The 21,227-nt window shown below is 36.9% G+C and overlaps 2 protein-coding genes across 4 annotated transcripts; both read right to left on the bottom strand.

Annotated features, from left to right (window-relative positions):
• Nucleotides 1-622: 622 nt before the first annotated feature.
• Nucleotides 623-9,977, bottom strand: LOC119999905 (CWF19-like protein 2). 3 transcript variants are annotated; one of them, XM_038847721.1, is made up of 11 exons: nt 9,687-9,977; nt 8,420-8,499; nt 7,892-8,300; nt 7,645-7,793; nt 7,197-7,400; nt 6,948-7,115; nt 6,468-6,845; nt 5,546-5,628; nt 2,582-2,936; nt 1,807-2,019; nt 623-1,327 (listed from the first exon to the last, which is right to left on the bottom strand). In XM_038847721.1, the coding sequence occupies exons 2-11, from the start codon at nt 8,462-8,464 to the stop codon at nt 998-1,000; spliced, it is 2,334 nt and encodes a 777-aa protein (XP_038703649.1). In that variant the 5' UTR covers nt 8,465-8,499; nt 9,687-9,977; the 3' UTR covers nt 623-997. The 3 variants fall into 3 exon arrangements, with proteins under 3 accessions (XP_038703649.1, XP_038703657.1, XP_038703641.1); XM_038847729.1 differs by having other exon boundaries at nt 2,582-2,909; nt 7,197-7,403; XM_038847713.1 differs by having other exon boundaries at nt 7,197-7,403.
• Nucleotides 9,978-14,388: 4,411 nt separating this feature from the next.
• LOC119996933 (crocetin glucosyltransferase, chloroplastic-like) lies at nt 14,389-16,071 on the bottom strand. The gene has a single exon (XM_038843715.1). It carries the CDS (start codon nt 16,019-16,021, stop codon nt 14,630-14,632), a length of 1,392 nt encoding a protein of 463 aa, XP_038699643.1. The 5' UTR covers nt 16,022-16,071; the 3' UTR covers nt 14,389-14,629.
• Between the last annotated feature and the right edge of the window lie 5,156 nt (nt 16,072-21,227).

Genomic DNA, 21,227 nt, shown 5'->3' on the forward strand with positions numbered 1-21,227 from the left:
CTTTATAGGAGGAATACAAGCCCCAAGTTACGTGTTCACCAATCGCCCAATGAAACCCTAGACTCCACTTGTCACGCTGACGTGTTTGGTTTTGTACTTTTGCATTCAACCTCAATTAGAAAACAATTATTGTGACGGATTAATTGGATTTATTATTTTATTAAAATAATCATAATTCATAATAAGATACACATCGGGGGGTTTAAAGTAGAGTCGGGAGTAAGGCCGGACCATAGCCCTTCTGCGGCCCATCGTACAAGTTTGTGGGCTAAACCATTTACAAGAAAGGATTAATTTTGGTTTCACCATCTCCGCTTTTCTTGATTCCTCATGGTATATTGGCCCCTACTTATACCATGTGTATCAAAAGTGTTACACATCCCAATATTTATCATCCCAAAAGCATCTGAAATGTGTGTCACTCATTCATTTCAAAAACATCCTAGTACCTTGTATCACTCATTCATTAGATGCGATAACATCATAGCACAGCTCCCATTGAAAATCACACTTGAGTGCCACATGCTACTGGATGATAAATGTTGGGATCTTAATTATTTCTTGTTTAAGATAATATAGTTCTCAGGAGGAAAAAAAAAAAAAAACAATGATGAATGCAAAGACAATGAAGTCCCTATCTCATGCCCTGATTCCACATAGGAGAACGAAAATCATGTTCTGTTTTAGGGGTCTATATAAATTAACAAAGAAAACAAATTTTGCCCTACAATTAGACATGACTTGGGATTAAAATATGGTAACCTCCCAAGTATACAGACTCAACCCTTATGAATCACACCCCAAGTGTGCTCCTGTATGTATGAATGATGCTTGGTTCATGTCAATTCTCTGGTAGTTGTATATATAAAATATCACAAATAACCAACTCCTTCAACTTCTTCACTAATCCTTCCTGGACAAACCCACTGAATCACTGATCTCCGCTCTCGATCGATCCCACCTTTAGAAATTTGCATGTACAATGGCCCCATATCACTTAATCGAGCTGTTTCGTCCAATCGAAAGGCTCCCATTCTTGAGCAAATTTTGCAACAGCTTGCTTTTGAGCCTCAATTGTCTCGTGCTGCCGGCGACGGTACATGTCTTCCTCTGGCAATTGTAGCATGCCTCTTATAACGTTAAGGCCAAGGCTGCTTTTGAAATTGGTCTCATCATCAATGACATGGACAAACCCCTTATGCAAACCAAATTCCACATGGAAGTATGGAAAATTCTTGGGGATTGAACCACGCAAACCCTTCACACTTGTATCAATGAGCTTCTTTGCATCATGCTGGCTCCACTCATCTTCAGCTTCGTCAATCGCCTAAAACAAATTGCTGTTAGGAATTTTTACAGTAGCCGGCAAGAAAATATTCCACGCTATAACTAACATTGCAATTGTGTATGTATGTTTAAGAAAAAAAAATACTCAAAATACTTATTGTAACATCTGAACCTTTCAATTACTCTAAAACAAAAGAAGTCATGTAACTTGAGCTGTGATTTGAAAATGAATGAACCTTCAATCCATAACATGCTAACCCAAGCTGAACCAGCTTAAGAATTATTGCCTAACATTAAGACAAGAACTTTCCCATATATAAAATATACATTTGCAGAAAGCCAGAAACTAATTGCACATCCTTTTTTTATTAAAAAGATTGTATGGTTTTATAGAAAGGGGGAACAGCACAGAGAGTTGAAGTTTTCAAGATGACTTCCAAAAACTGTACGAGGGACATATTACATAAAAAATAGACAAAGCAAAACATATCAAAATATAATATCGTTAGGAGACCTTACCTTTTTAAAATAAAGTGGGGCCTGTTTTGCAATTTCTCTAGGCACCGGAATGCACTCAATCATACAATGACGACGTTGCTGAGCCAATCCCATCACTGTTTCGATAAACACCAAATCCTTTTCTTGCTTTGCAAACATCATTATGAGGCATTTCTTGAAGTTGCGAATTTCACCCCATACGTTATCATCAACAGTCCTCGTGGCTGACTCATGCTACAGAAGCAAAGAACATTATTAAGTTAAAATCTAACGAAGTTAACAAACTGCCTCATTATATATATATATATATATATATATATATATATAGAGAGAGAGAGAGAGAGAGAGCATCCATAATTACATTTCCATGTAAATAAAACCATTCTCGGATGTAAGTTCAATTTACTCCCCAGAACAAGTGCTCCACATTTTGAAACGAGTCAAGGCTCAAGAAGTGACGCATTTTCAGATTTTTTTACTACAAAATTTCGGAATGATTTGGGGGTTGCACCCCTTTGGTGCTTCAATAAAAATTTTACCATTCAAAAAAATTTCGGAATGATTCATTTTTTGGGCAGTTCGAGGATAATCCTACTATTAGTTGGACCACTGTAAAGAATATTGTGCATTCAGGTGAAAGAAAAAGGGGAGAAAACATCTTCATTTTGTTGAAGCATCAAAAATATTCTGAAGACATGGAGCCAAAACTACAATTGAAAATCATCCGATAAAACTAATTCACATCATAAAATGACAATAAAGAATGAAAATAAAAGGAGGAGTAGATTAAGATTACCTGCAACGTTAAGATGCAGCAATGTCCTGGCACTAGAGGCTGGTACTTCGGCAACATCAAATAAGAGAAATTTGCTATGGATACAACAAGATGTTTTGGTCTACTTGGGTTCTCGAAGCAAAAGATACAGCGTTCTTGCTGAGTCAAGATGCGCTTCGCAAAACTGTTCTTCCCAGAAACTTTGTGATCATCATCTCCCCCTTTCTTCCGGGACTTTTTCTTGGGACCATCTTCAAAATCATATTCATCATCTGCTCGACCAGATAAACTGTACTGCTTGTTCTGCATAATCTTATGAGCTAGATGCCTATCAGCATCCTCCTCCTTTCTGGTAGATAAATCCGTAATTATATATCTGCGTTGAAAGAAAACTAAAATAAACATACCTACAAACAAGAAAAAAAAGACAGATGATTTTATAAATTAAGAGCCCATTTGTACCATTGGAGTTCTTGTTTCTTGTAAATAACATGTCTTGTTCCACTTTACCCCATTCTCGTTGTATTGTCAATATCTACCCTAGCAACTCTAACTACCAGGCAAAAAATCCATTCCTTTTCACGTGTCTAGCTCTCTCTCAGAATCTTGTTTTTAACAAACAAAACCCAAGCTTTGCCTTTAAACATATCAAAATTTTCCCTAAATAAATACTATTATTTTCTAATAAACCCCAAATCAAGCGTTCTTCTAAATTCTCACCTTTCTCTCATTCTCTATATTCTCCATCTCTAGGGTAGCAACTCTAAACTTTTCTGCACTCCAAATTATGTCTAAAAAATCCTTTTATTTTCCTGTCAGAAGGTAGAATATTAATAAAATTTAAAGGCCAAGGGGTGCTAACCAAGTTCAAAGAAACAAATAGCAAATCTCCGCCACATAAACGGTCAATCATTTTCAAAACATAGCATCTTCAATGATATCCTAAATATATGGTTTTCTAAACTCATCTGGCAATCTTGAAATCTTCATTCTAACTCCTCCTTACTAGAACACAAGGAAACCAACATCTGTTTTCCTCATGCACACGACTCCCACCAGATATTCCAATCACTATCTTTTAATTTTGACCACAGTTGCCAAAAGACTTCAGAGCGCGCGCTCAAGTGCTGAAGGAAGTCGAGGCGCAGGGCCAGGGCTTCATCGGCCTTGAGGTGCAGCCCTTTCCCTGCTTAAGCGCGCACTTCGCATGAAGCGCAAAGCCACAGCTTTTTATATTCTACTAATTTTTCTGTGTAATTGGGCTGAAATGGTAACGAAAAGAGTGAGCCTCACTTAAAATTTTTAAAACAAGCCAAGCCCAATAGAAAGTAAAAACAGAAATGCCCACCCACTAGCCTGCCCATGCAAAAAGAAAAAGAAGCCCTAAAACAAAACAAGTGAAGAACTGAAGGTCATATATCAGCCTCAGCGTCTCCGATTCGCCATCTCTTTCGCGAGCCAGCCATGACCCACTACTTCACAATCCGTGTTACCAAAGAGGAAGAATGGATCGTCGGTGCTGATCGCTGATTTCCTCTCATTGCCTATACTCCTGAAATCAGGTTGCTGTCCTTGCAGAGACAACCCTGTTATTCTCCACAGGTACTTACTTCTTTCACAAAATCATACTCTTATCATAGACATATTCATTTTATACAGAACAATTAATATAAATTGAGGCAAGTAGGGGTGTTAATCAGTTTGTGACTTTGTGTTTCATGTCTAATCCTAGGTTCTGTTTTTTGGTGTAAGAGATTCAACTGAACCAAAACATCAAGATATAAGACATTCACTTGTGCTTTGAGCCTTTTGAAAGTTCTGCTCTTTATGCTCTTAGCATTTCCTTTCCTTTCCTTTCCTTCTTCTTTTTCTTTCTTCTTTTTTTTTTTTTTTTTCCTTCTATTTCTGCTATATTAGAACAGTAAACGATTCATGTCTCATGATGTCCTCTACCTCTTAAAGTAGTTTAAAATGTTGATACTAGGTTGTCGTTGACTTGTTGGGTGATTGGTGAAATTGGGGACCCAGTCAGTTAAGACTTGAGATTAATATTTAATTCTGAACTACTGAACTCAGAACTCTAGTATTGAAGGTTTAGCTTTCGATTTTACTTTACTTACATAATTACATTCTGAATTGGTGAATCACTTAATTGTTTGCTACTTTGCTCACTTATGTTATAGGTTTGTAAGAGAAGTAGAAAGATGGCAACGGATACGAATACAAGTTCATCAACCCATCCTCGAACTTGTATAATAGCGGCAAAAAGACAGGTTGGAAGTACAATTTCATGCAAGATCCCAAGGATTCGAGCACGGTGACATGTCTTTTTGTCAAAAGGTCACTCAAGGAGGGGTTTATCTTTTTTTTTTTTGAATGGAAAAATTTTATTAAAAGAAGCAACAGACTCAAGGAGGGGTTTATCGAGCAGAACAACATCAAAGAAATGGCTTTGAATGATTAGCCTGTCACACGAACCCTTTAACAATATCATGCTGTTTTTCCATCCTGAATAATATCCTTCACAAATTCTTTTCCATGTGAAAAAAAAAAAACTAAAAAAGACACAATTTCATAATATCGCTGACTCCTACACCGACACAAATAACACATCAATCACTTGCAAAATTACTAAATCATATACCACTCTCCTCAATGTTCTCTCCAAGGTTATTTTTTTCTGTTCCCCAGCGAGTTAACCTCTCCATTAGTATGTGAACATCTACTTTCCAAGTTGTTTTCATGTTTAATACCCTTACAACTCCAGAAGATCAAAATAGGTTTCCCGATAATACACTAAGCATCTTCTTCAACAAACAAGTTCTACAAAGCTGTTTAATAGAGAAGATTATGGCATTCCTTAAACGTACAGCCGCCGAAAAGGAACAGACATAGTTAACCAAATAGCTAGCGAATATCAAAGTTATGATATCTTAAATGAAATACTTTCACTGAACAGAAAATACTAAAAGGACAAAAATTTACCTGCTAATATTTTCAGATTTTTGTGGTCTAGTTGCACCACCATCCAGCGCACTGTGATTCACCTTCATGTTTTCACCTTCTTGCTAATAAGTTTGAGTGGAAAAAGGAGAAGAAATTCAGTTAACTACTGAATGAAAACGTAAAGGTCATAATTATTGACTTTGAAAAAGTAGAAAATGTTATACAAGTGCTTACACATGCCCTAGTTAAGACAGAATACCAATACACAATGTTCAATCTCTCAGGACCACTTTTCAAGTGGAATAATACAAACAACTATTCTAGAGAATCTTTTCATTATCTTCCTTATAAACTAGAGCCAGGATATATTTCCTTGCACACAAGAAAGGGCTTTAACTTTTAATGTGATCAATTCCATTAAGAATCAGTTGAATGTTAAGTGAGTGTCAAGCAACTCCAACTAGCAGTGCACTTACAACAGAAAAATGAAGAATGTAAAATATTTCAATTAAATACAAATCCCCAGAAAGAATTAGTCAAGAGAAAATTTCTAAACTACGCAATAAGCTAGGACATGCATCTTGCAATGATTACTATCATAAGATGATCAGAGAGAGAGCAAAACAAACACTAATACAATTACAGTTTAAACCACTTTCAAAGACCCATTCTATAGTTTAATTTTCCATACCTAAAACCACTTTCAAAGACCCATTCTATAGTTTAATTTTATTCAAAGAGACTTCTATGTAATTTTAATAGTTCCAGCTTTACTTTCCAAAGGCTTTTACCGCTGATATTTTATTTTTTACTTGATTCTGACTAAGACCTCCCGCTCCCAGTTATTCATCTCACCAACCTCAAGTTATTGGATCAAGGTTTTGATGATGATGATAATAAATAATAAATGTTGGTGGCTTGGTGCAAAAGAAAAGTTACCAGGAATGAAATACTGTCTTACCAAAAGTTTCTCAGCTTCTTCATATTTTCCTTTCATTCGAAGCTGCAAAGCTTTAGCTGCCAGTTGATTTGCACTTAATACCTCTTTAACCACAACACTACCTTCACTAGGTAGTTGTGGCTCTGATTTTCCCTCATGATTAGAACTCGTACCCCCTGAACCACCAAGATTAGTACTTTGACTTAGAACTTCACTCATGAAACTTCCATCATTGGAAAATTTATTCAAGCTAGCTGTTGCAGCAGTTATCACAGCAGCATCTTCCATAGATAAATTTTGAGCTTTTCGTTTTCCCCATGATAAAGAACCATGAACTTTAGGGGCCTTCATTTTAGGATGGCGGACAGAAACATCTTTGAGGTAGTCGCGACCGATGCTCTGAACAAAAGAATTTAACATGTTAACAAAACAAGAAAGAAATGAATAGTTCTACTTGGAAACAATCAAGAACTTCAATTATCAATGTTAGTAAAGAAATACCTTTTCCATAACTTTTTTGGTTTCATTGTCTGTACCACTTTGGTGTTCCTCAGTTAGCCCCTTCTTTCTATTCTTTATGGCATGCAAATGAGCACGGGACGGGGCAGCAATATGAGATGCCGCAGAGACTGTAAGTTCACCAAGAGAACTCCATCGTTCCCCTACAACCTGCATGATTTCAAAGCGTAAATCACAAATCAACAAAATGAGGTCAAATTTAACAAGAACAGTAACTAAAATGAGACGTACATCCGAAAGATTTCGCCCCTCACGAGCTGCTTGCTCTTGTGCACGCTTCAACGCTTTCAGTCTCCAACTGGCACCACCGTCCCCAACAACTGACGAAGTTAAGAGTTTGTCTCCACCAGCTTTTCGATCATCTGCATCTTCAGGATAACCACTTCCATCATCCTTTAAATATGGATTCAACTCTTTGGGATTCACTCTTTTTATCTGCTGGAAAACACAATTGAGTTGTCAATGAAAAAAAGACAAATTTTATGTACAAATAAGACAAGCGTATAATGCTACTCAATCGATCATGGATAAGCAAGTGTGTGAGGTATTCCCGGTGTCTAACTAATGTAAATTGTTCAAATAAATACTAAAAGAGTTTCCATTTCTATACTACGTGTGCACCAAACATACAAAAACCACCCCCATCCAAAAGAGTTTCCAATGCTAATACAACTCTTACCTCCTCAGTAGCAGGTTCCTCTGGTTCTTTGTCCACAACCTCCTTTGGCTTTCCGCCAATCCTCTCTCCAGGTCTAAGCATCCACTCCAGCCCCATTTCTTTCCTCACAATTTCTGTCTCCTTCACTGAATTAGTCCTTCTACCGTCATCTAAAGACGGACATAATATTAAGTATCAAATAATGTCGTAACTTGCAACTCAATTAGAAAATAACCATTGTACTATAAAATCATTATATGATGCTCACCTGATAAATCCCCGACCAAACTCTCCCTTTTCTTTCTATCTTGTCGACTTCCGCCTTGATGCTCATCCTCGGAAGTAGATAAAGAATACTCAGATGAATAGTGTTTTTCGGATCCGTTTGATCTTCTTTTTGATCCCTTGCTATCCCCTAGACAATCATCACTCCTCCTCTTATTCTTTTTCCTAATTCTATTCCTATTCCTCTTTTCATCTCTATCAGAACTGTAATCACTCTCACTCGGGCTAATATCCTCCTCAGATGAGCTCCACTTCTTGCTTTTTCTGGACCTTCTTTTTATTTTTTTGAGCTCATCATCTGAACTACTGTAACTCTTTTTTCTACTTCTTCTTCCATCTTTTCCTTTCCCATAGACTTTATTGCCTGATTTCTTTCCCTTGTCATCTTGTACCTAAAACCCAATTTCCAAATTGAGAGAAGTCAAGCAAAAAAATAAGATACACAGAAATTCATATCAATGATACTAAAAGGGAAGCAGTAAACTTAACACAAACCACTATAGATATTTACCTTCTCAAACTCCTCACGGGGTATAAATTTGATTCCACTGAGCATATCTAAACTCTAGCTCTCAATATAATTCAAAACTTCTGCAAGGTAGAAAACGAAACGACTCAATATTATAGTTTGACATAATGAAGCAGTCAGTCAAAAGATATACACACATACATGGATAAGGGGGAAATTCAATTCCAGAAGTTATCAATTGGAAAAAAAAGAAGCAATTCAGTGGTATTTTGGATGAATGCTAATGATTTTGCATATTACTGCGAAAAATTAAATATTAAAGGGATCAATCAAACACGTACCAGTATATGTTACACGGAAAATCAAATTGACTTAACTGGAATCCTACTTTGTGCAAATAAATCCAAAACTATCAAACGTATCACCTAAACAACCCAAACTTGACACAGAGTGCACGAGAATTGCAATTCTAAGTTAGGGTTCCAATCATCTTCATATGCAGGAAAGTTCCGCAGGTGAATTTGAAGGTAGGTCTAAGAATTTCTCTCCTCTGAATGATAGACCCAAAACAAATACATCTTTTACTTGGATCCCTCGTTCGAGAAGTCCGGCCCGAGTAGGAAACTCTGGGTTTGGGGGTATCATCGCATCATTAAAAAAATATATATAGAACAGCAGAGCACTCGCATCAATGTCTCTTAATTCTCTATTGTCACTCGTCAAGATACCACTTTTTGACAATTTGCATAATCTCTATTCGACAACAACTGCATTAGAATCTCTATTCCAATCCCTACAACATTAAAATATTAATTTTCTCTTACTTTATTATTAATTGTTTATATATTCTAATAAAAATTAAAATGTTTATCATTGTTTATCTGAAAATTACATAAGAGGCACCAAAACACTGTTTATCTGAACACATCTCCTGGTAAATTAAACAATTTAGCCCATTTGCAGTTAATTCTGCTGCAACAACTAACAGAGTGCACATCAGTGATACGATTCTCAAGTGTTTCAGCTCCATCAAATTTGCTAGAGCAGGACTTCCTGAAACCAATTAGAATTAATTGACTATTGCACTCATTCACAATCAAATCTGTAACTGCAATTCATATCTTAATCACATAGACCAAAAAATAAAATTCAGGAATCATAAACTAGATTAATCACATAGACCAAAAAATAAAATTCAGGAATCATAAACTAGATTGCCAATCAAATCACAAAGGGTTTCACATTCAATCGAACAATGAAAAACAGTTTTTTTCTAAATTAAAAGTAAAATTAAAAACAAAATCCCTACCTGAGGCTTATCGGTAGCAACTTTTGATTACTTTTACCGGACAGAAGAGAGTCACCTGCAGAGGAGAAGTCGCGCAGAAGGAGGTGGCGTGTGTTGCGATTCTGACTCGGAGGAATGCAAGGAGGGGGTTGCGATTCGACTACGACTGCGAGCTGGAGGGGGGCGTGTGTCGAAGAGAGTGCAAAGCAGAGACGGACAGAGTGCAAGGACGGAGAGGAGAACGACGACGTATAGGAATAGACGGACAAAGACAGTGGGAGGAAGAGAAGGAGAGAGAAGTCCAGATGAAGAGCGGAGTCAATATTTTAAGTGTGTATATATTTTTTTTCGTTTTACAGACTTTGTCTTTTTGTGAAATAGATTATACAGATTCACTGTTGATACTGAATTTCTTTAATTCTGTATTTTGGGTACTCTATTTTATGGACAATCCTTTTATATGGTGAGTATTGAGACTTGAGAGCAATAATCTTAGAGCATTAATATTGGTATCTTTTAAGATATCTTTTATTTTACCAATTCAAATATTATTTTTTGATAATTTACAGATTTTCTATTCAATAACAATTATATCAGAATCTCCATTTTAGATCTCTACTGTTGCATTAAAATATTAGTTTCTTCTTCTTTTATTATTAAATTTGTATATTATTTGATTTCAAGTAAAAATTAAAATGTTTACAAACTATATTCTAATTTATGTATTAATTTTAGAAAAATAATTAATATTAATTATAATTATACTAGTAAAAAAATTAATTAATACAAATTAAAGTATTTATTAATTTAGAATAAACTAAAAACAAAGATTTGCAACGACTATATTGGAAAAATAAAGATTCTCAACGGTTGTATTTGAAAAATAAAAATTCCCAACGACTCTATTTCTAAAATTTGAAATATAGGCAACATCATTGTACAACAATTGCTTCCTTTCATTATTGCTTTTCAATTTCAACTCTATTGTATTTGATATCATCACTCCTATATAATCAACGAGTTCTTTTTCTAAAAAATATTTTTAAGAATGTGTTTTCGACTCTTCCTCCGATGAAGAGATATAAGAGATGCTAATATTCGAAGTAGAGCAACAAAGGGTGGAGAGGATGAGGGCTTCAGCATCACGTACTCCACGATTGTACATTGATCATGACTTTGTTCCGTGTCACGAACGACTTTTTAATGATTATTTTGCTAAGAATCCGGTTTATTCTCATGATCGATTTGAAGAAGATTTTGAATGGGACCTGACTTATTTCTTCACATCCAGTCTACACTAGAGGCTCATCAACCTTATTTCCAACAAAAAAATGGATGCGGGTGGAAAGCTAAGGTTATCTTCACTTCAAAAGATAACGGTTACGTTGCGAATGCTTGCATATGGTGTCTCTGGCTCTCTTCCGACCTTTTGGATGAATAGGTGCGAATTGGAGAGGGCATGATGGTATTGTCAATGAATTTTGGAAACGAATACTTGAGGTCTCCAAATAACGATGATATTATGAAATTGTTAGCTAATGACCATAACTTATGAGGTCACAATTTGAGTTTCGAATCGCATTTACAATCTCCATGGCATCTCCTTCAAGAACTGCACTGGAAATATTCAATCTCACAGTCACAGCCATCTGAATGCCGAAAAGAAAAGCAGTTGCTTCAACTGTAGCTACCCCACCAGCTGAGTATACTCACTTAAATCCTGAAGCTTTCACTCCACCATTGTGATCTCGGATAATGACAGCGATCCCTACAAATTGATCACCATTCACCCAACTTCCATCAACATTATTGATTTTGTAGAGACCTGGCTGCGGGCATTCCCAATTATTAGAGGCTTGCTGAGTTTGTGGAGAAGGGTGAGAAGGGGCATGAGCCTCGCGAAAGTCTCGCAGAAGCTTTAGGGTAGTCGCTAGGATAGAGGAATTGGACATCAGATCATCACCTTGGTTATCTTCATGGACTTGTTTATTTCGTGCAATCCACGCATGATTTAGCAATAAGAACACAAAATTTTAGTTGGACGATTCTCTATGATTATAATGGAATAATGACCTTGATTTTGATCGATACATAATTATGAACAGATTAAAACATTATTCTCTCTTTTTTTTAACTAATAAAAAATGACATTATACAAGTTTATCTTTTGTACATTCGATATGCCATAACCCACTGCATCACTACAAGGGTATTACTCCCAATAAAAATCTAACACAGAACTTTTTTGAATTCATACAGTTTTGCCCCATAGACTAAACTATCACCCAAGTTGTTGAATAGATTAAAATCGAACAACTTATTGATACTCAAATCAAATTATCACCCGAGTTGTTGAATGGATTAAAATCAAACAACTTATTGATACTCAAATCAAACTATCGCCCGAGTTGTTGAATGGATTAAAATCGAACAACTTATTGATACTCAAATCAGTTTTTGACTTGATCAGTCAAAGTGAAACGCTGCCTACCAAAAGCACCACAGTCAAAGCATTTGAATCCAACTATGCAAACCTAAACCTTCTCAATTCTAAACGATAAGCCATCTTATGATAAAGAAAAAAGAGTCAACGAAGAAGCATTGTCTTTCTTATTACGGTATCACTTATTATCCACAAACATGTGGCATGCCACATATAAAAGATGACATGGCTAATTGAAAACTTCAACAAATTCAAAATCATTAGATAAAAAAAGTGCTCTCTCATAGATATGTAAAAAAAATCAATTTTCAAATATCTACTTTTCTCTCACATAACATTTTTTTCTCTCAAAATACATGTCAGATTTCAAAATAAATTGCATATTCAGAATCAACATGTAAAACTCTTTCTAACAATACTCATTGTCGATATATTTTACCCGATCATTCTTAATTACACTGTTTTCGTAAACAGTGTAATAAGATCTGGAGCACTCCGAATAATGTAATAACAATTTACAATACTAAAATATTAATAAAAATACGTTGTTCTTCAAATTATGCCTTATAAGGTGGAATTTAGACTAAATTAACGTTTCAAAGAAGGATAAATCATTATTTTCTATGTAATTACTTAAATTACATTGTTTTTATATTGTTTCAGCCTCTTATGACATTGTTTAAGCTTCTTATTACATTGTTTAAGCTTCTTATGACACTGTTTAAGCTTCTTATTACATTGTGTGCTGGTTCTTTGTTCACATGACTTGACTGAAGCAAGAGTATGTTCAAGCTACTACAACCTACAAAGTGGAATTCTCTTGTTGGATGTTTCTTTTTGGCCTGAGATTTTTTTCAAGCTTTTTTGTTTTCACTTTTCTAGCCCTATCTTGTTCTTGGACGCATTGAGAAATTTCATTATTTTATTACATTGTTTTTTATCAACTAGACATTTGTTTTATTACATTGTTCATCTTCTTATTACTTTGTTTAAGTCTTTTATTACATTGTTCATCTACTTATTACATTGTTTAAGTGTTTTATTACATTGTTAAAGTATTTTATTACTTAACAAGTAGACTCCAAATTTCACACCACCAACACCCACACCCACACCTCTCTTTACACGTCCATCTCCCCCAAGCCACATCAAACCATCTAACCAACAAACAAACCAAAAATCTACCAAAGCAATGGCTTCTCCATACCCCATAGGTCATCATTACCAAAACTAAGATACAGAAGCAGTCAATTTTGGCTCATCGATCACCCATGGAACCCACATTGATTTCTAGAGCATACCTAGTGTTTAGGAGCTCTCCAAGAAGAACATTGTCAAGATCGCACCTCGACATGTGAGAAATTATTATCCTTTCATCTCCCTTGACAGTTCTTCGGAGCTTCCTTCAAAACAGCCACCCATTTCTCTCAAGATCCAGATCTTAGATATACCATCCATTTCTCTCTAGATTCATAACTGCGACCAAGAACTATCACCCATTTTTTACCATATCTAGATCTGAGTTCATCAAAGGAGGGAGAAGGCAAAGAAGAGAGAGGGAGGACTGATGGGTAAAGGGAGTGATGGAGAGGATAGAGATAGAAGGAGGGAGAGAGGCAGAGAGAATAAAAGATAGATCGGAGAGAGAAATGAAATCCTAATAAAATTGAAACTCTTAAAATTGACATGTGTTACGCACTTGTCCCACATCGGTAGATGTGGGAGTTGAGATATGGTTTATAAGGGGAAAGGGTCTCCTTTCCCTAGTAGCCAAGGTTTTCATGAGGGTAGGGCCGCGGGCCCGGGCCTGACTGAGGCCTTGGTTACAGCCGGCCCACTCGTTGGGAGTCCGGTTGGGCCTTGGTTGTTAGGAGATCCTTATCAATTGGTATCGAAGCCACCCAGCTCCCGCCTGTGGGGCCTGTGTGTGCTCCCCTGTCCGTGGAGGGCCGCGGCGGGACTGCGTCTGCGGAGTGGCCAGCCATAGTGGCCAGCCATGGTAGGGCCACGGGCCCGGGCCATGGTGCTTGACCAGTGGTGCTTGACCAACGTGGGCGTTGGTCCTGTAAGAGCGGGGGTATGTTACGCACTTGTCCCACATCGGTAGATGTGGGAGTTGAGATATGGTTTATAAGGGGAAAGGGTCTCCTTTCCCTAGTAGCCAAGGTTTTCATGAGGGTAGGGCCACGGGCCCGGGCCTGACTGGGCCTTGGTTACAGCCGGCCCACTCGTTGGGAGTCCGGTTGGGCCTTGGTTGTTAGGAGATCCTTATCAACATGCTGGAGAGCTGATATACATTTGCTTTATGGAAGATAAGAGTTTTCATTCTTATTATGTATTTTCAACTAGACAAGAATCAGACCCTTCCAAACATTTATGAAGGGAAAGAAAAAAATAACAACTAGACAAGAATCGGACCCTTCCAAACATTTAAGGAAAAAAAGAAGAAGCCCAAAAACAACTCATACTGCAAAGCATTCATACCAGAAAACTTAAATCGCCAAACTATCACTTTCTTATCCTATTCTTGTGCAGCTTCTTCCACAAATGTCTTGAGATGCTTGTCTGAAGACCCACCCTCCATGGCAGCCTTTCTTGCCAATTCCTTCCATTTCTTGGCATTTCTTATAATCTCTTCTCCTCTTTCATTACTCCCCATAACCAAATCCAAACACCTCTTAATCTCATCAGCTTCAACTAACCCATCAGTTCTCTCTGCAACCCTCACCCCTATTTTCCACACATCTTGGACAAGCTTTGCATTGGTGGGTTGATCAGTCCACTGTGGAAATCCCACCATTGGAACCCCACAAGTCAAGCTCTCAAAAGTCGAATTCCACCCACAATGACTCACAAAGCATCCGATCGAAGAATGAGACAGAACTTCAACTTGTGAACACCACGGCACTATCATCCCCTGTTTCTCCAATTCTCCCTTGCAACTCAACTCTTCTTTTGCATTAGCTTCTCCCATTTGTTCTCTTATAACCCACAAAAATGGCCTTCCAGTATGAAGCAAAGCACGTCCCATTTCCTCCATTTGAGGCTTCGCCAGCACAGACAGACTTCCAAATGAGATATAAACCACCGATCCTGAACGTTTTGAGTTCAACCAGTCTATGTAATCATTGGGTCCTTTTTTGAACAAATCACAACCAAAGCAAGTATCGGAGGGATCTGTTTCATCCAGAAAAGCAGATGGAATCAAAGGCCCAACGCCAACCAAATTGTACTTGTCCATAGCTTTCAACGACTCGAATTCTAATTCATCAAAAGTGTTCACAAGCACTTTTGGATTGGTTTCAGAATTTAATACCTCCACATGCTCCTTAAACGAAGGGAGTGCAAACGCATACACATTTGAAGGAAGAAAAAACGAGGGGAGGTCAACGCTAGTCAACGGAGGCAGTCCCGATAATTCAACTGAAAACGAGGGGTCACTAACGACTTTCTCTTTAATCAAACCTCCATAACCGCTGAAGTAATGATAATATATGTTTAACAGAGCAGCTGGCTCATCCCAAAGAAGCGTGGAAGGAATGCGAAACTCACGCGCCATAGTGGCAACCCAAGGAAGTAGTAGAGAGTATATCACGCGCGTGATCGGACGGTCTTGATTAATGGTCATGATGAGGTTTCTGACATTTTTCATGCTGCGATGCTTGAACTGAAACATGAAGTGATCCAAACCATCATTTGGGTTAAACCCGTGGTCGAAACCGTCGGAGAAGGTGACGAAAGACAAGCCTTTGGGAAGGGTAGTTTGGTCTTTCGGCATGCGGAGGTGGGCCGAGATGGTTGTGGCGAAGGTGACGTGTGCACCGGTGCGGATAAGGCGTTTGGCGAGCTGGAGAGCTGGGTTAATGTGGCCTTGCCCAGGGAATGTTACGATGAAGATGTGTGGTTTCGACATTGTTGGTTGTTTGGTTATCTGATGAGTGTTGGAGTGTATGGAGGAGGAGTGTGGGGGTTACATGATACATATATAGATATAGTGGTGGGGTGATGGGTGTTGAAACGATGACGTCCGCAGTGATGTGTTTGAGAATGTACTCAGTGAAGATGAGTTACATATTATACGGTGACGTTTATTGTTTATTCTTCCGTGCAAGAAGAGAATTGCAAATGGACAAATAAGGTACATTTATTAATTTGAGTCTGATACACAGATCATAATGTAGCCAATTAAATCCAAATTTGAACAGTGATTTGGATTTATGTTTTCTGGCCTTAAAAACAAGTTACAATCTGTTAGATAATGAAAGTTTGATCTCGAATAACACCAAATTTGAGAATTTTTCGAATCATGGAACTCTTTATGATATTGATGCAAGAATTTTAGCTTTATAGTTCAAGGTCTTGTGGAGTACTTTACCTTAATAAGTAAAAAAGTTATTGAAGTAGTAAATCATTTGCAAACAATATATGATGATTTTTCAAATGTATGGATTGCATATAAAATACTGTTGACAATTCCAATAAAGATAGCCTCCTTAGAGACAAGCTTTTAAAGTTCAATTTGGCAACGGCATATCTCCGTTCTACTATATCACAAGAAAGGCTAGATGGGTTAGTTCTGTTGTCTATCGAAAGTGATTTGGCGGAAAAAAATTGATTACATCAATATAATTAATGATTTTGCATCTCAAAATACTAGAAAAATTATATTTAAGTAATATGCGGCCTTTAAATTTTTTTAAGAGTGCACTTTTTTTAGAGTTCGTCTAAGGTCCCTGAATACTAAGGTACGCCACTAACTGAGTTGGTAGTGTTGCAATGCTTCTTTATGAATCACAGTTCTTCGTGAAGCGGCATATACCTTGATCTAATTCTTTTGGATCCTTGTGGTAACCTATTCTCGGGGCGGACGAGGACAAATGCTTTCAATTGCAAATGGATCGCGGCGGAAATAGGTCGCGGCGGAAATAGGTCGTTCTACCATTCAAAGGAAGAAGGTAGTGCAACTTGCGGCTCGTGAAGCTGATAATATTCTAGCATTTTCAAATCTTAAAGATGGAAAAGAGAACACAACCTTTCTAGTTGGTAGTAATTTTGCACACATAATTAGACTCAATGCACACACTTACGTAACACACCCTTAATTTTTTTTTTCTTACACACATTGAGTTTTCAAAATTACCCCTTCCCACCCACATAATCTATTATCTACCCAGTAACCTCCCCCCCTCCCACACTATGTGTTCGAGCTATTTTTTTGATTTATTTTTGTGAAGGACAGCTTTCCATCTTCTGATATGAACATGAATATCTAATTCATTAATTACAATTTCCTCTTATCGTTGATGTTGCCTCATCTTGTGTTTCATACATGTCTTCATTCTTTGATTTTCGACGAGCTTCGGCCGGAATTATTGACACATACAATCGGGCCGAAAATTACTCCTCTGTGCGAAACTTGTTAATGTTGCCTGAGTTTTGAATGTCTGATCTTGTGATCTTTCTCAGGACTAAACGGAGGGTTATAGAAATTCAATGCAGATCGAAGTGTAACTTCAAGATCTTTGTGTCCTTTCGCTTTGCTTGTTCTCCATTGTTCACTCTGCACTGATATAGAGGCTATAGATAAAGAAGGATTAGATAGGACCAAAGTTGTGTGTTTTGACCGTGTTAAGAGAGTGTGTTTGGTCAAACGAAATGGCCTATGCAAGAATAAGTTTTTAAGGTAAACATGTTCGATAATTTCATACAAGGATAACTTAATAAATTTTAAGGCCACTTTTCTAAAAAATATGTGTGTAATGAGTTTGATTGTGCAAATATCGGCACCCTAATTATTATTAGTTCTATCACCTCATAATCCAACAAGCGATAACTGATTCAATTGAAAAATGTAAAAAAATAACTAAAATCTCTAATATTCTCAAAATATCCTCATATCTCTCTTTAATGGAATAAATCTTATCTATTTATGGATTTTATGGGTTGAAAAAATTAGAGTATAGCAATTAGAATGAAAATTAGTTTTGAGAGACCTATAGCTAATTATCTTTTTTGGGGGTAAATTCAGCACTAACTAGTTCCAACTGGTCACTAATCAGTTACTCAAACGTTAATTGTAATTCAAGTAACTAAGGAAGGATAGTCCAGACTTCCCCATATGGGCTTGTGTTGTGTGATTATCAAGATCATTGATGCTGTAATCAACAAAAAAAAATGAACACCAAGCTAGCGGAACTCTTCCTTGAATGGTAAGAGGGTGGTCGGCCTAAAGCTTCTCTGTAATCCGGCTGCCCTCACCCTCAGGGGCGAAGCCAGGACTTAATGTGAGGGGTACCGTAGTGGCGGATAGTATTAGGGCAAACAAAGCTAAGTGGGGGTCCAGGGGCAACGCCCCCGTAAATTTTTTGGGTTATCTATTAATTATACTTTTCAAAATACAAAAAAATAACACTGAGAATCAAAAAATTATAAAATATGATAAGTAATATTTGTCATATGCCTTATTATTTCAACCACGATCATAATTTTTACAATAAGGGGGGTGTAAATTGAAAATTCAAAGGGTCTAAATTGAAATTATTATATATTTAGTGTTATTATTTTTTTTGGAGGGGGTCAGCTGACCCCCCTTGGTTGAACGTGGCTTCGCCACCGCTCACCCTGAAAACAAAGGTGATTAGTGACCCAACGGCCGTTGGACAACCAAAGGGCACTCCGACGCTCAAATCAGTCTTCCAAATGATAAGTTGGATACTCAGTCTCTCATCACCAAGAGGTCATGGGTTCGAGTGAGGAGAAACGGGATATTTTCTTGAAATAAATCCGTGAGATTGATGTATTTGTGGGCAGACTTACCCCATGGGGGATTGGACTAATCGGTGTACAGGTGACCGGAGCAGATAGTTCCTTATCCACCACAGATGCAAACTAATATTGAAATCTCAACATAATCGATTTGCTAGGAAGAATGATGACAAAACAAGAACAATAAGATGAGAATCAATCTCAAAGGGTAAGAATCATTCCAAAGAATCACTCCTCTTATACAAGAAATACTTGAATCAAAACTAACGACTCAACCAAAAGGAAGAATTAGTTTAAATATATATGTGTGTGTGTATGTATGTATTTATATATGTATGCTTCCAATTAAGAGCTATTTCAGTGTTTTCGGTGTTTATAACATTTTTTTATAATCAAGAATGACAACACTGGGCTTCCAATTTGACAGCCAAGTTGGGTTAAATTTGGGTTGAACAGGTCGCACGTACAACCGTCAATAGATAAATTGATTTATTTATGGTTTAGTATATCGGAACTTAAAACGTAAACAAAATAAAATGGCTAAAAAATATAATGTATATTGGGAAAAATAACATGAAAATAGTATAATATCTTTTTTTAACCAATAATGAGACCACGGGCTTGCCATTTTGATAGTCAAGTTAGGCATAAATCCGGGACGAACATGCCGCATGCACAACCAGGGATAGATAGATAAGTTGGATCGAGGCCCAGGACGAAATCGAACGAGAATAGAGCCCATTGAGAATTGAGCCACAGAATCCTGCAGGCATACCCCTTTGGCCGAAGCCGATAACCAAGCTGAGCTATCCTAGTTTGGTTTGTTATAATAGCTATGCAATCACAGTAAAACTGTTAAAGCTCAAGGTCGTTTTTTTTTTTTGAAAGAATCGAAGTCAATGATTTTCTCTTGTGGCTTATCACATGATTTTCCATCTTTTTAATCTTCTTGGTCTTCGTTCAAAAATATGGAGATGTACTGCTTAAAAATAAGAACACAAAATTTTACTTTGACGATTCTGTATGACTATAATAGAATAATGACCTTAATTTTGATCGATACATAATTATGACCAGATTAAAACATTATTCTCTCTTTTTTTAATAACAAAAAATGACATTATACAAATTTATTCTTGGTACATTCGATATGGGCAAAATCCCACTGGATCATCACAAGAGCATTGTTCCCCATAAAAATCGAACTCATAACTTTTCCTAATTCCTACAGTTTTGCCTCATAGACTAAACTATCACTCGAGTTGTTGAATATATTAAAATCAAAGAACTTATTGATACTTAAATCAGCTTTTGACTTGGTCGGTCCAAGTGAAAAGCTGCCTACCAAATGCACCACAGTCAAAGCATTTGAATCCAACTTTGGAAACCTAAACCTTCTCAATTCTAATTTAAACGATAAGCCATCTTTTGATGAGTCAGTACCCATTAAAAAGAGTTAGGAGAAGTAGAGAGTACAAACGTTGAAATTCCTAACCCAAATATATTTATCATATTATCTATTTTGGGTTACAGGTTTGCACAGATTTGTTCTTCATGAGCCGTCGTCGTTGGTTCTTAGGTCCAAAAAATGTGTGTTCAATGTGAGAGAAGCTTGGATATACTTTTAAACCATTTTGTTGGATTATGCCAGATCGATTTGATATATTTAGTCTTTGAAAGTATATGTTCACAAATACATTAATCATACTATATTTTATTATTAAGACACAATCCCATAACAAGACAATCCAATCTGGGATTAATGCAAGAGAAGAGATTCAATCTACAATTCTCTTTAGCATTTATTTTCTGGATATTTACACAACTTTGCTTTACAACTACTCCAATACTCAAACAAAGAATGATCTGTAATTAATCAAAGTATAAGTATAATGAGCCCTTTTTCATTTCTGAGTTGTGGCAACACCAACTGGTACCATGAGCTGGGGATAAGCGCTAGCATGAGTCCGGCCTGCAAAGTTCCTCTCCTCGAGCTGACAGGGCGGTTTTCCGGTGCCCGGAATGTAAGTGCAGCCTGAACCAGTGGAAGGAGGTACGTCTCCTCTTTGAAGAGACGCTATTGATCCCATCTTTTCCATAAACTGGCCGCTTCTATCATGTAATAATACCCTGCTAGCATTGTGTGGTTGGACAAGTAAAAGAAGAAGAAGAAGCCCCACTAGCACATTAAGATATCGGTGCCACATGTTTCTTGTATTGATAACAACAATCAATGAAACCACATAAAGAAGAGGAGTATTTATAATAGAGTGATTTGTTTATTGTTTTAGATGTTGAAAGAATTAAGAATTTGACTGTTGACTGTTGATATATATATAAATTGTTCATTCAAA

The sequence above is a fragment of the Tripterygium wilfordii genome, chromosome 1, assembly GCF_013401445.1.
Source record: "Tripterygium wilfordii isolate XIE 37 chromosome 1, ASM1340144v1, whole genome shotgun sequence".
NCBI lineage: Eukaryota > Viridiplantae > Streptophyta > Magnoliopsida > Celastrales > Celastraceae > Tripterygium > Tripterygium wilfordii.